The 14946-nt window shown below is 50.2% G+C and overlaps 1 protein-coding gene across 5 annotated transcripts in view; it reads left to right on the forward strand.

The window, feature by feature from the left end:
* The window catches only part of JARID2 (jumonji and AT-rich interaction domain containing 2), a 317392-nt gene that overhangs the window by 294289 nt on the left and 8157 nt on the right, over positions 1-14946 (forward strand). For all 5 annotated transcript variants that reach the window (XM_023555804.2, XM_064280939.1, XM_064280945.1 and 2 more), the window contains 8 exons: positions 2665-2757; positions 5472-5590; positions 5713-5783; positions 6905-7019; positions 11001-11106; positions 12043-12225; positions 12766-12896; positions 14217-14400. In XM_023555804.2, coding sequence (XP_023411572.1) covers positions 2665-2757; positions 5472-5590; positions 5713-5783; positions 6905-7019; positions 11001-11106; positions 12043-12225; positions 12766-12896; positions 14217-14400 — 1002 coding nt within the window. The remainder of the gene's footprint in view (positions 1-2664; positions 2758-5471; positions 5591-5712; positions 5784-6904; positions 7020-11000; positions 11107-12042; positions 12226-12765; positions 12897-14216; positions 14401-14946) is intronic.

The raw sequence follows: 14946 nt of genomic DNA on the forward strand, positions 1-14946 counted from the left end.
CGTGGGCTAATTTGTTTCCATTGCCTTTGAAATTGCCTGTTAGAGTCCAGTCAGAGTCAGGGTGTCACCTCACATAACTACCAGGCTTTTGCCATTGTGTTACTGCAGGCGCTAGCCCTGCTTCTGAGTGGCCGAGACTTCTCAGAAATACATAGCAAGAATCTGTGCATTGCTTTGTAGTTCACTCTGTCTTTTGGCTTTCTGAGTCCAGGGTCAGCTTTCATACCTCCACCTTCCCTATCTCTGCCATACTTTAATTTTCTTCCTAGACTTTATTTAGCTCTTACAGCCTTTCTGGAAAGAGATGATCCTGCTTGCCTAGACGTTTTTCCATTCTTAGACCCAGAAAGGGTCTCCTTTGCTCAAAATGGTCATTTTGCTCCAATCCCCACTGGCCTTACCCAGTGTTCCCTTGTGGAGATGGTGCGCTGGGTCAAAGAATGGCTGACTGCAGCCTGATAGTAGCCTTCTTGTACTTGAAATTTTAAATGTTTTCATGAAAAAAGAGAAGCCACACAGACTGTGAATAAACTCAAAAGCTCTTTTTTGTCTGTTTCCTGAATGTTCACCCGAGCAGGCCTTATATACCTGCTGTTAGTTAAAGCTGCTCATTAAACCTGTCACTCATTAGATGAGATTGATTTTCGACTTCTGTTACTATTTATTTAAGAAGGTTAATGGTGTGAGACTAGGAAACCCTGGTGGTGTAGTGGTTAAGAGCCATGTTTTCTAACCAAAAGGTCGGCAGCTCTCCTCTGTCCTAAAGAGTCACTGGGAGTTGGAATCAACTTGACGGCAATGGGTAGTGCTACAGGGATGAGTTAGGTCCAAGTAAGACTTTTTTGGGAGGGGGGAAAAAAAAAAGGCTCTGTTCAAGGGTGTTTTTAGGTTTTCCTAAGTTTGGTGGTGGTGGCAGTCAGGTGGCTGATGAGGTACACAGCCAGAGGGTCCCTGCTTAGCCAGTGGGGTCAGGCCACATGGTTCCCTGCAGCCCCTCAGGACCCTGGGGCATTGACCATTAGGTGGCAGTGTCCTCAAATTCCAGGTTCTCTGTCTACTGCACTCTGCTTAATTAATGCAGAATCAGGTCCCTTGCAGTGATTCCGTTTTTGTTTTGTAAGAAACAATGTCTGGAAAGTTTGAAACTGTATGGAGATGTTTTCTTTTCGCTAGAACCCCATTTAGAAAGCAAAGCCAAACACCGAAATCTATGTGTTGATCACTGTGACTGTATCTGTCACCGTAAAGATCCAAAGGAAGAACAGTCCAGAACTCCTTCTAGACCTGTTGCTTTTTTTGGAGATGCTCAAATGTCATCCATTAGCAAAGCTGTCCCTGACCACCCTCCCTGGCCACATTCTGTAACTCCTTCTGCCTTGTAGCACTGCTGCCCCCACCGCCCCCCGTGTATCTCCTAGGTTAAAGGCCGCTTTCCCTAGCTGGAAGGCAGCCCCTGAGGGTAGAGATCTCCTTTATCTCCTGTCTGGAGAACTGGGCCTGGCACACAGTAGGCACTGAATAAATGTTTCTGGAAGGAAGGAATGGAAGTGCCTGGCCATGAAAGGGGGAAATGTGAATCTGAGAAGGCTCGCCTGTGTAGAGCAAGAACAAAATAGTTTCTCTGTGATAGTTAAAAATAGGAAATAATTCAGGATTCCCAAGTTTAAAAAAATGACGTGTCTATTAGAAGAAACAGTAAGGTATTTTCTTAAAGTGAGCAATTCATTTTGAGTATTACTGGGGAAAGGACAACAGCAGGTGGTATTAGCAGCCTGAACCTCTACAGGCTCTCCTTTGCCTGCTGCAGGGAAACACACAAAGGGGACGGTGAGTGGGGATCAGGCCAGGCTGCTCCTGTGGCCAGTTTTCATGTGGCAAAACCGTCAGGGTGTGGAAGTTACCCTCATTTTTTGTCTTTATGGACCTCCAGGGGTCTCTAGGAAACCCTAATGGCACAGTGGATAAGTGTTACGGCTGCTATCCAGTTCAAATCCACCAGGTGCTATGTGGAAACCCTGTGGGGCTGTTCTGCTCTGTCCTGCAGGGTTGCTATGAGTCGGAATCAACTTGATGGCAACGGGTTTGGGTTTTTTTTGGCAGGGGTTTCTAACAGGCGGGTGCCCCTTTCCTGCCTCCGGGATCCTGGTTTATGAGTTGCATCAATGCAGTCTTGATGCTCTTAGTTTCTTCATGGAAATACGCGGAGTAAGGGAGGTTTGGTTAAATAAGCCAACGTCAGCCTTTATACTGCCCCCTACAGGGAGTAAATGAAGAACTTGTGCCTCTCTTTCTATGTTGTGCCCATTTCTCCCATGAAGTGAAAGCCATGGTTTCTAGAAGTGTATTCTTACACCTCAGGTGTTCATCTACTCTGGCCTTTAGTTCTCAACTTCTCTGTTTCTGGAGGATGACTTGTCAGCTTGCTCGTGGGGTGGTGGTGGCTAGTGGAGTTTTTCATCCCCTTTGGTTGGCACTGATGATGATTCTTGGCAAATACTTCCCTGCCTTCTCTGAGCACCTTTAACTTGGAGGCTGAGTGGCCTTGGCAGCCAGGAAGTACCAGGGCGGAGGCCCGAGGTGGGTGGCGGCAGGTGGCTTCGTTTGGAGTTAAGGTTTACCTTTTGTTTCTTAAACTTTACTCTGCTGTGCTTGTTTGGTTTTCAGGGAAGGTCTGTGTCTTTAACAACTTTTTATCGAACAGCAAGAAATATCATGAACATGTGTTTTAGCAAGGAGCCTGCACCAGCTGAAATCGAGGTGAGTGAAGCGGACCTCTGTCCTGCCTCTTGCCGGTCCGGGCTCTCTCCCTCTGGTCTCCCGATGCCTGGTGGCCTGAGAGGACTTGGACGTTGGCTAAGTTTGTTCTCCATGTTGAATGTGCACACGGGGGTCGCCAGAAGTTTTCACTTGTGTTAATCTCATCGTGGTTCAAAAGTCAGAAACAGCGTGATGAAGATGGAACCTTCCCGGCTTCTCTTTGGCCTGCCCAAATCTGGGGGCTCTGAGATGCAGAGTCGAAGGGTTAACTCTGGGCCCAGCACCCCCCCCGCCCCCCGTCAGTCCCATGACTACACACACTCTCTCCATTCTCTGTGTCTCTTACGCAAGAGAATGGTTGGAATCCCTGCAAACTACAGTGTGCTTTTTCTTCTCTCTCTCTCTCTCTTTTTTTTTAATGGGATTGGCAGATTGCCATTTTTGTGCTTCCGCCAACTCTGTTCTTTGAGTTAGTGTGAGGTTCGAAAGACAACGCACAGCTCTCTGCTCAAACCAATTAGGGGTAGATTTCGTTTGAGGCGCTGTAGGACAGAGCCTGAATCTGTTTGTTTTCTTCCCTTGCCAGTGCCCAGCTGAGTCTGTGTGAACTGGAGGAGGCTGATGTCAGCAGGCCCCTCACAACACTTGGTCATTTAAAGGAAAAGGAGCCAAACTTGTGTTGCTGCTGACAGGGCAGCTGCCAGCTGGGAAGCAGAAGTGTGTTTAGACTGCAGCTTGTCTTTGGTCTGTCGTGGTGTCCCGTCTCCTTTTCTTGGTCTGTAATTGTATGTACCACAGCTTTTCAGTAAAATTCAGTGTGGGCATGTCCGATGTGTGTGTGCTGTTCGGCCCAGGACATGTGGAGTTTCCTGGGGTATGGGACAGGACAGCCCCAGCTAAACCAGGTCCATCATACACATGAAATTGGCCAGATGTGGTGCCAAGGAAGCCAGTCCTGGTGCTCAGGCCTGGTTTCCTAACGTAGTAAATTCAACGGCACTCTTAGCTTGGTTTTCGTTCCTTTGAGGCCTTGGGTCTCAGCTCGTCGGCCTAGTCTGCCTTAGCTCTGTAACCACGGTGCTATTTTTGAACACTAATCTGTAGACTGACACCTCCACCCCACTCCGTGCCTACTTTTGATTACACCCTCACCCCCCATGTGGCTGTGGTTACTACTCTGGGGCTGTGCCACCTCACACTCCATCAAACCCCAGTGTCAACTGGATCCTGATTCTGGGGCACGTGGCTGCCACAGTTGCTTCCGGGGCCCTGTGGCATTTGTGGTAGGGATGTTGAAGAAGAAAATCTGATCTGGGAAAGGAGGCTTTTGTTGTACGATATATGTCCTTGTGGGTTTATTATAATTAGTATTATAAAGAGCAGATAGCTTGTTTTATTACATAGTTTCCTTGGGGAATTAATTTCCTCAGACTTCCCTGTTGGCTTTGCATCACCTCTTGTATAAATAGCAAAACAGTAAAGGAAGACTTGCTAAAATCCGAGGTTTCAGTCCAGGGCTGTCAAGCTTCTTGTGCTGTGGGTCTTCTAGAGAAAACGAGGCTTTCCTCTTCTTGGTAGTGAGCAACTGGCTTCCCCACAAATCACCTAGAGGTTGTGCACCATCTTAAGTGGCATGGGCCACAGGGTCGTCCCCTTGTGACAGACTATTGCTGCTTTCCTGGGACTCAAGGAAATCAGTTTCAGGATCCAGTCATTTCATGATGTTGGAATTTATTCTTGCGTTGTGGACTGTCAACACCTGAGCTAGCTCCCAATTTATAGAATTTATAGTGTCGTGAGAACTTGTGTTGTGGTATCGTTAGCAGCACTTCTTTGAGATTGTATGCTGCGATGTCAAGTGTGTGTTAGTTAGGCCGCTGCCCTGAAATGCATTCATTGTTTCAGCTTAACAGGTTTTGCCAAGATTGGGGAAGGTGAGGTTGTGGCTCTGAAATGATAATTGGATACAAAGTGAAAAAGGTGCCTCTGAGTCTGGGAGAGTGGACTCAGAGGGAAACAAGCATGTCTGCTTACCTATTTGCAAAACACATTTCTGACGCTCTCTGTACCCCCACACTTGGTTAGACCAGACTCGTGAAAATCACCCGGTAAACTTGTTACAACTGCCAGTGTACAGGCCTTGCCCATCCGCCAGTGCACCTCTGTTTCTGATTTGGTTGGCCTGGGTTATATAGCCTGGGCATTAAGTATTCCTTCGTTACTTCCACTGATCCATCATGCAGCCAGGGCTGATAACCCGGCGTACAAGTCAGGAGTCGTGGTTATTAGACGTGTTCAGTGCCTGTATATGTCTAGGTGTTAGACCTAGCTGTTGTAAGTTGCAGTTGAGTTGATTGTGACTCTCGGTGACTTTATGTACAACACAACGAAACATTGCCTGTTCCTGCATCATCCTCACCATTTCAGCCCATCACTGAAGGTGTTGTGCCAGTCCATCTCGCGGAAGGTCTCCTTTGTCCTCACTGCCTGTCTGCTTCACCAAACATGATGCCTTCTGTGACCAAAGCAAGCGAGTTGGACGATGTTATGTTAGACCTGGGGACCTTATTAATTACAACCTGAGAAGGATAGTGGGAAGTCTTCAGTTTCCTTCCTGTCATTGCTGGCATCTGTTCTGTGATGGGCTTGCTCATTGTAAGTCAGTGTCTGGGTGTTAAGCTGAACTGTACCCTGACCCTCTCCCTTCCCTGCAGCAAGAGTATTGGAGGCTAGTGGAAGAGAAAGACTGCCATGTGGCTGTCCACTGCGGGAAGGTGGACACTAACACGCATGGAAGCGGATTCCCCGTGGGAAAGTCAGAGCCGTTTTCAAGGTAAAGTTGGACTCTGTCGTCCAGAGTTCTGACAGGTCACAGGGCGTTAACTTTCCATAGCCAGCATCTTCTCTAGGGTTCTGGTCCACTGTATGTAATGTCCCTCTGGTTTCCCTCTGCAGGCATGGATGGAACCTCACAGTCCTCCCCAATAACACAGGATCCATCCTGCGTCACCTCGGTGCTGTGCCTGGTAAGCCTGATGCGCTGGCCATCTACAGGGTGGCTGGCTCTAGCCTTCCCTGGGCAGCTTCGGGAATGAATTCTGCCCTTTGGAGAGCAAGAGCTGGGAAGATTCCTTTTCAATGAAGACAGCCTTAAAATGGACAGGGGTATTAAAGCAGAGAGTATACAATCAAACTTTGATTTTTAGAAAAGAAAGGAATGTGGCATAAGGGATGGAGTCAGGAAAAACGTGGAGAGGTGTAAACCAAATCTCAGAATCTAGAAGCTAGGCAGAAATTTCATGCTGAACTTCAAACCTCAAAAGGTTTTAGCCTTTAAAAGCTAAAAGCCAGATGTTTTGAGGCTACTACATGGTTTCCAGTTAAGCTCGTAAATGATTGTTTCTTGGCAGATACCAGAGAAAGCCAGGGGTTGTGGGAATTGCAGCCACTGAAGGCTAGGCCCTCTGGAGAAGGCAGCCTGGAACCTGTTGCTGGGAAAACAGTTTTGACCCAAGCCGGGAACCCTGTGACCAGCCTTACCCTAGTTGGCAGCAATTGCTCAAGGCAACTCTGAACAGAGGTGCTTAATTTCAAGCACAAAGAGGAGCTTAAGTTTGGTACCTCAGTTCTCAGTATTGAGGTTCAGCGTTAACACCATCATCATACTGCTATTTTTTGGTCCCACCTTAAACCCCAAAAAACCAAACCTGTTGCTCTCAAGTTGATTCCATCTCATGCCAACTGTTACAGGACAGAGTAGAACTGCCCCGTAGGGTTTCCAAGGCTGTAATCTTCATGGAAGCAGACGGCCACATTTTTCTCCTTCAGAGTGGCTGATGGGTTCAATCTACTGACCTTTCAGTTAGCAGCTTAGTGCTGAACCACTTCGCCACCAGGGCTCTGTGGGCCCAACTTACTTCTCATGAATTAAGATGTTCTTTACTACTGTTTTCAGACAGTGCCCATGTTCTTAGTTTAATTTCTGTATAACTAGCAGGAAAGAGCAGATCCCATCTTCTCAATGAGTCCTGTTTGTTGACTTCTGTTGTTTTCTCTTGTTTTAGGAGAGAGAAGGGATTTTTAATTGCTGTTACTGTAATACGTCATTGAAATCCTGTAAAGTAACATTTTCCCTTTTATGTTTTAGGAGTGACTATTCCCTGGCTAAATATTGGCATGGTCTTTTCTACCTCATGCTGGTCTCGAGACCAAAATCACCTTCCATATATTGACTACTTACACACTGGTGCTGATTGCATTTGGTGAGTACACACGGCCGCTCTCATGCTTTGCTCCTGGCTCCTGTGCACCGTTGCAGCTTGGAATTTCCTACCTCTGTATTCAGCTCGACGGCACTGGGTTTTTTGTGGGTATTCGAGGTGTTAGAGATTATTTTAATTTGCTCTGATGACCGGCAAGGGTGAGCATCTTTTCATATGCTTTTTAGCTGTTTATACTCCTTTTGTGAATTACTTGGTTGTGTCTTTGCATAGACTTGGACCAGCAACACCCTCACTTCCAATACCAAGTGCAAGTTCAGGAGGGTCCCCCAGATCACCCTCATGTTCAGTAATTCACTAGGACTCCCAGAACTCCCTGCAAGCTGTTACAGTCATGGTTCAGGTTTATTACAGACAAACACCAGTCAGTGGGTAGGGCACACTCAGGAGAAATACCAAACACAAGACTTTTGTTGTCCTTTCCCCATGGAGTCGGGATATGCTACTCTCCTGGAATCACCGTGTCACAGTGCGCAGAGTATTGCCAACCAGGGAAGCTCACTAGAGCCTCAGTTTTCGGAGGTTTTATTGGGGCTCCATTATGTAGGTATGATTGATTGATCTGTTGATTGCCCATATGGTTGATCTCAGGCTCCAGGTTGCTGATGGCTCGTGACCTAAAGCCCCCACCTTAAGTCACATCGTTAGACTCTTCAATATGACTCAAGGCCCCAAGGCAAACGGATACTCATCTATCAAACATAACATTCCAAGGGCTCAGAGATCACCTCCCCAAAGCCCAGGGAAAGGTCAGACCTTCTCCTTAGGCAAGGCCAAATTCTTTACTGTGCAGGCCATACCCTGGCCTTTGGCCAAGGCTCTTACAGAAAAGTGATCATGCTTATCCGGGCGTCTGTGTTCAGTATAGCATTTATTTATGCTGACAGGAGCAGCAATGATGTCATCATGAATATGCTTGACGTTTGCAGGTGCCAGTAGAGAGAGATTTTAAAGGAACAACTAATCCGTCCTTTAAGCAAGGCCAAATTCTTTATTGAACGATCTTTGTTATTTCTTCTGGAGTACTTATCTTTTTTGGTGTTGATTCAACGAGTCCTTTTCATATTAAAGATAAGAAACAGTAGTAGCATTGCCAGAAAAAGTTGGCTAATACCCCCAGACACTCTTACAGCTCGGTAATGAAGTCACTCCTGAGGTCCACACTTCAGCCAGAGATTAGATAGTCTCATAAAACAAAATGAGACCAAATGGGCATACCAGCCCAGGGGCAAGGACTAGAAGGCAAGAGGGGACAAGAAGGCTGATAATAAGGAACCTAGGGTTCTGCCTCAGAGATCTAGTTCCTGCTGTGCCGAGAGGTACATGTCATTTATTCTGCACAAGTTTATGTGTTGGGCGGCTATGCATTCTGGGTGGCTATCTGCCTGTAACCCCTCTCAGTCTCCACCGTAACAAGTCCTACGCAGTGGGCTGGGCTCTCTGTGTCTTTGTTTACAGTGGCAGATGGGAATTTACTGCCAGTAATCAGATGTCTTGTAGTCTGAGAGTCTACCGGCATTGCCTTCATCCCCTGGTAACTGTGTTTATTGTTCTAATGGGGTGATTAAGCATTAGTTATTAAAATAAACAAACTCTTAGAACCAAACTTCTTCCTCCAAGGAGCCAGTGTCTCCAGCCGTCTCTTAATTAGAACTTGCCTTGCTTCTAAGCCAAGTTATAGTGAGCAGTCATATTGAAAAATGGGCAGTACATGAAGAAAACCACCTGAAGGGTCCGTATACCGAGGAAGATGGTCTTGAACTTTGTGCAGCTGGTCTTTGGGGGTGAGGTCGCAAGTGTCTGTTGACAGGTAGTGGGAGCTGAGACTGACAGTGGTCTCGAGGTGCAGGATGGGTAGACCAGGTAGACAGAGAGTGGACCACAGGGATGTTTCCTGTCAGGGTGAAGAGCTACTTTGTCCCAGGAGTCTCTGTACCATTAGGGCCATTTCTGTATGGGAGGCACTGGGGCAGGACCGGGCAGTCTGTGGGTGTAGACTTGGGGTCTGGAGATCCTTAGCCTCTTAATCTGAAAAAGTGCATGTTATATGACATGTACCCCCAAGGTGACGAAGGAAAATACTATAGTGACAGCATGGGTCATGCTGGTTGATTTTCTTGCTCGAATGCTGAGTCAGAGACAGTGAAATGTGAGATTCTGTGGGCCTTTTGAAGAAAAATCCCTGGCACCTCATTGAAGGGAATAAAAAGGAGGTCGGGATATGATCAGAGAAGTTTATGGTGTGTGGCTTTTCTTAAAACATGCGATTTAGGTTAGAGACTCTGTATTTAAATCACAAATCAGTAACAGAATATGCTGGCATTGAAGTAACTTAAAGATTTAAAAAATTAACTTCAGTGTGGTGATTGGCTACTCCTTCCACTCAGCAACTGGCACCAGGGTTTGGCCTCAAAGCAAAACTGTCTCAACAGACACCCGAGTGCAGCGGAGGGCAGGCTGCCTGCCCAGCCGGCCACTGGAGAGTAGACTGATGTCTCCTTTGGAACTGAGAGTGAGAGCAGGAGGAGAAGCTGCTGGGAGTGCCAGAGGCATTGGGCACAGTGACTCCCCAGAGTACTTCCCCTCTCCTGCTGGGGCCCATGGCCTCACAGTCCTGTCATCTGCTCTGGGACAAAAGGCTCCCCTCTGTGTCACCTGCTCAGGAGTTGGCCATTTGTCCATAGACAGCATGCTGAGCCCAGGAAAAGCCTGGAGGCATGGGCCTAGCCTCCAGTCCCTGCCTTGTCTCAGGACTGCTTCGTAGTCCCCGGGTTTCCCCCACTGTGGATAGTACTTGCATCCCAGGTGGTCCCTCTTGGGAGACAGATTAAGAGGACATAAGCAAAAACTCCACCCACCCTTGTGAGTGTAGCTTTTTCATCTCCCAGCTTCCCTTCAGGCTCCTTCAGCTCTAGCCAGAGGGTCCAGGTGCTGGTCCCTGAGGCCTCATGAGCTCTGCTTCCCACCCCTGTGAGCCCCAGGAGCCCTACCACCCACCCTCTGGCTTTTGCTGGGCTGAGCTTGTCCTCTGCAGGCCCTCTTATGTTTGTTTGTCTCCTGTGTCTAGTGCCATCTCCGCAATGCCCAGGGTTGAAGGGGTGGGGTCCTTGTGCACAGAGGTGCCTTGGTGGACCAGCAGCCGGTGTCTCTGAGGTCTGCCCACCCCCTCAGCATTTCACAGTGGCCCACTGCCTCCCTCCCTGGGGACACTAGGGGTGTTGTTGGCCAGAGCTGGTATGAAGCAGTGCACATGCTTGATTCCTTTTTGGCTTTTCCTTGTTTTGAAGACTAAGGGATCCTTTCCTGGGCTGGTCAAGGCCTCATGAGGTTGCCCTGACTGGGGCACCGTGGGGGCCTCCCATGAAGAGCACTCTGTCCTGGTCCTCCTGCCCCATTCTGAGGGTCTGTGATGCCTTCTGTATAAAGTGCCAACCAGGACCTGGCTGGGAGCTGAGATGCAGCCTCAGCACGCTCAGAACTGACTGAGTCTGCAGCCGGGTCTGGTTCTGAATTGTGGGGGCTGCTAACATCTGTTTCTGGTTTGAAGGCTTTTTGGCTCACATGTAGATCAGATATATACAAAAGATGAGCATTTTTAATCAGTCGTGGAGCTGCGATTTGGCTGCAAGCTGGCGGAAATGGCAGCAAGGCCCTTGGGGAGTGGATGGTGTTGCCTGTGAAGTGGGATGCAGGGGACCCAGGGGTGCTGCTTGAAATCACCAAAGGTGCTCACTTTCGTGGGTCCTCATGATGGACCCTTTTCCTCCTGTCCTTTGGGTGACACTGAAGCCACGTGTCTGTGCCTTCACCCACCCTTCACTCTTAGAGTGGGAGGGGCTGGGGAAGGTAGAAGAGGTGGGGAAAAGGCCCAGAAAAAGTGGGCACGTTCACCTTGGGGGAACAGGGCTGCTCAGTCCCTGTCTTGCTCAGGGGCCTCTGTGACCAGGCATTTCCACACCCCAGGTATTGCATTCCTGCTTCGGAGGAGAACAAGCTGGAGGACGTGGTGCACACGCTGCTGCAGGCCAACGGCACGCCCGGGCTGGAGATGCTGGAGAGCAACGTCATGGTACGCCGCCTGCCCTGCACCAGCAGTGAGGGGTCATGGCCTGGCTCAGGCTGGCTTACAAAGCCTCCCTCTTCACTGACCTGCCTTGGAAAAGCAGAGAAGACAAAGCAAAATAACCCTCCGGGGTCCCAGTCTGAATGTGTCCTGTGTCCTCTTGTCCAAGGACCACACTGAACAAATACCGGGTGGCACCGGTGTCAGGCTCGTGCTCACACCATTCCACTCTGGATTCAGATGTGTGTGGGTGTCAGGGTGGCAACCCTGGGCTCAGTATGGCGGTCTGACTGGCTTTGTTGGGGGCACCTTAGTTTCCCGGGCAGTGGGTAAGGAACTCTTGATATTAAGGAAGTGAGTACAAAGGCATCTTACCCCGTTTTCCGAAAGTCAGGGTGATGTTGAGTTCCTGGGAGGCTTTTTTGCCTGGGGGTGTGTCCTGACCTGCTGAGCTCAGAGTTCCTGTCTCTTTGGGGCTCCACCCGGCGGCTCCCCCTGGCTCCGGCGTGTAGCCAGCAGCCCTCTTGGGCATGCATTTGTCCTGTTCCCAACTCTGGCAGTGAGTCAAGGTGACAGAAGGACCCCGTGAGGGAGGCACATTCAGCCTGGCCCCCCTGTGGCTGCACTTGGGCCCTGCCCCTCGTGAGTCAGCTGTCATTCTCAGGCTAGTGTCGATTTAGAACTCTCTTGTTGTTCTTTGGAATTAGTATTTTTAATTTCTAAAGGAGAAAAAAATATGCTGTCTCCTTGAGCGCTGGCCTGTTCTTAGGTTTCTAATGTCCTCCTAGGAGACAGGGTACAGGAAGTGGCGAGGCTGTGTCTCTGCCCCGCTAGGTCGTGTGGGGCGGTGGTCAAAGGGGCGATGGAGGGGCCAACAGCCTGCAGGGGAGAGAGGTCAGATGCAGGAGGGGCGCACCCCCACACCTGCCACTATGCTCCCAGATCTCACCGGAGGTGCTGTGTCGTGAAGGCATCAAGGTGCACCGGACCGTGCAGCAGAGTGGCCAGTTCGTGGTCTGCTTCCCGGGGTCCTTTGTGTCCAAAGTGTGCTGTGGCTACAGCGTCTCTGAGACCGTGCACTTCGCTACCACCCAGTGGACAAGCATGGGCTTTGAAACTGCCAAGGTAAGGCTGCTTCTCCCCGTCTGTGTGCCTGCATGGGACATAAACACACACCCGTGGCTGGCTTTGTTTTCGGGTAATGTATTTTATCTCAGACTGTGTCTTTACAACCTGAAGGTATTTTCTGGAAAAGGGAAATTGTTAGGGCTTTGTTTGTATCCTGGAGAATTTTGGAAGTGTGTCATTGATCTGTGGGTGACCAGGGTAACGTGCAGGACAGGTAGACAGTCCACTTCTGTGTCGGAACACTGCACTGAAGGTCCTGAAGGTAGACACTTGAAACACATGCACGTATAAAATCCTGGCAACTTTACCCTGCAGCCCACCTGCCTTACTGCCGGCAGGACTGTCCTGTGGGTATTGCTGAGACCCCAGTCTCTCCCACAGGCCACCATGGTCACTGTACAGTTCGCAATTGTTCCACGTCCTGATGTACCCCAAAATTTGAAACTTCAGAGATGTCCCCACTTTATAAAGAAAAACCTTCACAGCCATCAAGCCATGGAAACCTGCCCTAACAATGGAAGGTGCTGCCTCTTTCAGGAAATGAAGCGCCGCCATATAGCGAAGCCATTCTCCATGGAGAAGCTTCTCTACCAGATCGCCCAGGCAGAAGCAAAGAAGGAGAACGGTCCCACTCTCAGCACCATCTCGGCCCTTCTTGATGAGCTCAGGTAACACAGACTCTGGGCCCTGGGAGACCCCTGGGGCTCCCCAGAGGTGCAGGGGCAGGTAGTGGTGGTCTTTGGTGAGAAATCCCCCACCTCCTGCCGCCAGGCCGCTCAGAACTGCAGGGCCCACTTGGTGGTGTTCCAGGTGGCTGAAGACTTTTGGGATTCCGGGGTGGCTCAGCTGCTAACTGAACAAGGTTCGAAGTTTGAGGCCACCCAGAGGTGCTTCAGAAAAAAGGCCTAGCGGTCAACTTCTGAAAAACCAGCCTTAAAAACCCTGTGGAGTGCAGTTCTACTCTGACACGCATGGCGCCGCCATGAGTTGGAATCGACTTCACAGCAACTGGGATTTTTATTTGAACTAAATAACTTGATTCAGGGACAACTGGCGACTGGAGACTGGGTGTGGTGCGTCTGTGTTTCCCTTCTCACCTCTCGCTTGTTGTTTGGAGTCAGTTTCCTGAGGTGCTGGTGCAAGGTGCATGGTGCTGAGGTTAGCGCTGTGTGAGCGCGAGTAGAGGTGAGCTCTCAGCCCCCACAGGGCCTCTTCACATAGCGGAAATAGTGTCCCTGGCTTCGAGGGCCTGGCTCTGTGCCCTTGGTTCCAGCAGGAGGTAAAGGGCGACCCACCGTGCCCACCCCTCAGTGCTCTGCCAAGTGTGTGTGTGTGTGTCTGTAGTGGTGGGCCATTTGCTTCAGGAGCTGCACCTCAGCACCCATGTGGCCGGTCACCGGACTCCCAAGGCTGCAGCCCACCTTTCATCCCACAGGCATCCTCGGAACTCACTCAGGTTGACACAGAAACTGAAGACAAGTGTGACTTTGCTGGCTTCCTGTGTAACCCTTTTCTCTTTTCCCATCATTTAGCCTTCCAAGGGGAGATCCTGGTAGTGCTGATGGACAGCATGTGGGTTTCAACTCGTGTTGATCGAACCTTTGATCAGACTGACAAATAGTTTGTTAAATCAGTCTTTGGCTTGGAGTGAAAGGAAGACCTATTACTTAGCTTTAACGATGTGTTAGCCGTAGGGAAGGGGAAGTCATCATAGTAGCTTGGCCGGGGGAGGGTGGAGAGGGGGCCGTTGTCTAACCTTTGGACCAAGGACATGTGTTCCCAGGGGACCTTGGGAAGGAGAGCTAGGCTCCCAGTTCCAGTAGGTCTTGCTGCTCCTTCCTGCAGGGAGAGGGGCATGCTTGGAGGGAGGAGTTGGCCTAGGGATGCTGACAGGTCCCTTCTGGAGACGAGAGGCCCAGCCAGGCTGCTGTGTTGTGCCGGCGCTGTGGGCACAACTGCCTAATGCCCCGGCCCTTCTGTCTGGCCAGGGATACGGAGCTGCGGCAGCGGAGGCAGCTGTTCGAGGCCGGCCTCCACTCCTCCGCCCGCTATGGCAGCCACGACAGCAGCAGCACGGTGGCGGATGGGAAGAAAAAGCCTCGAAAATGGCTGCAGTTGGAGACGTCGGAGAGGCGGTGTCAGATCTGCCAACACTTATGCTACCTTTCCATGGTGAGTGCTGGCCCAGCTCCCGGGGGATATGGGCGGCTCACCTCAGCTACATGGGCCCCGCCTTTATGGGAGGCCTTTAGGCTTTTTCAGTATGAGGAAACTCAAGTATTTATGTCCCACCTCCATAACCTACTGCCAGACCTCAGGCAGGTTCTTCAGCCTTGGCAGAGTTGTGCCCTCATCTACCCAGGCATGGCTGCGGGGGTCTCCTCACCACCATGCCTCCTCCATGTGAAGGCTCCCAGAAGGAGCCGCCCCAGCTTACCCTACCCTACCCTGCTGCCACTGAGGGTTCCTGCTCAGTGTCTCTCCTTTGCTGCATAACTGTCCTCCTGCCTGGGTCTTTCCCACACCTTATCTTCACGCACTCTGCTTCTCTCTTCGGTCCCCTTGTTGAGCTGCCCTCCTGTGGTGAAGCAGGTACCCTGCCCCAAGGCCGTCCCTGCTGTCTGCAGCCTGGGCGCTCCTCCCCCTCCACCCGCCCCCATGACACATCCTGGCATTTCTGCCCTTTGCTCTTTTCTCCTGTGTTTCACTTTCTATTCA

The sequence above is a fragment of the Loxodonta africana genome, chromosome 1, assembly GCF_030014295.1.
Source record: "Loxodonta africana isolate mLoxAfr1 chromosome 1, mLoxAfr1.hap2, whole genome shotgun sequence".
Lineage (NCBI taxonomy): Eukaryota > Metazoa > Chordata > Mammalia > Proboscidea > Elephantidae > Loxodonta > Loxodonta africana.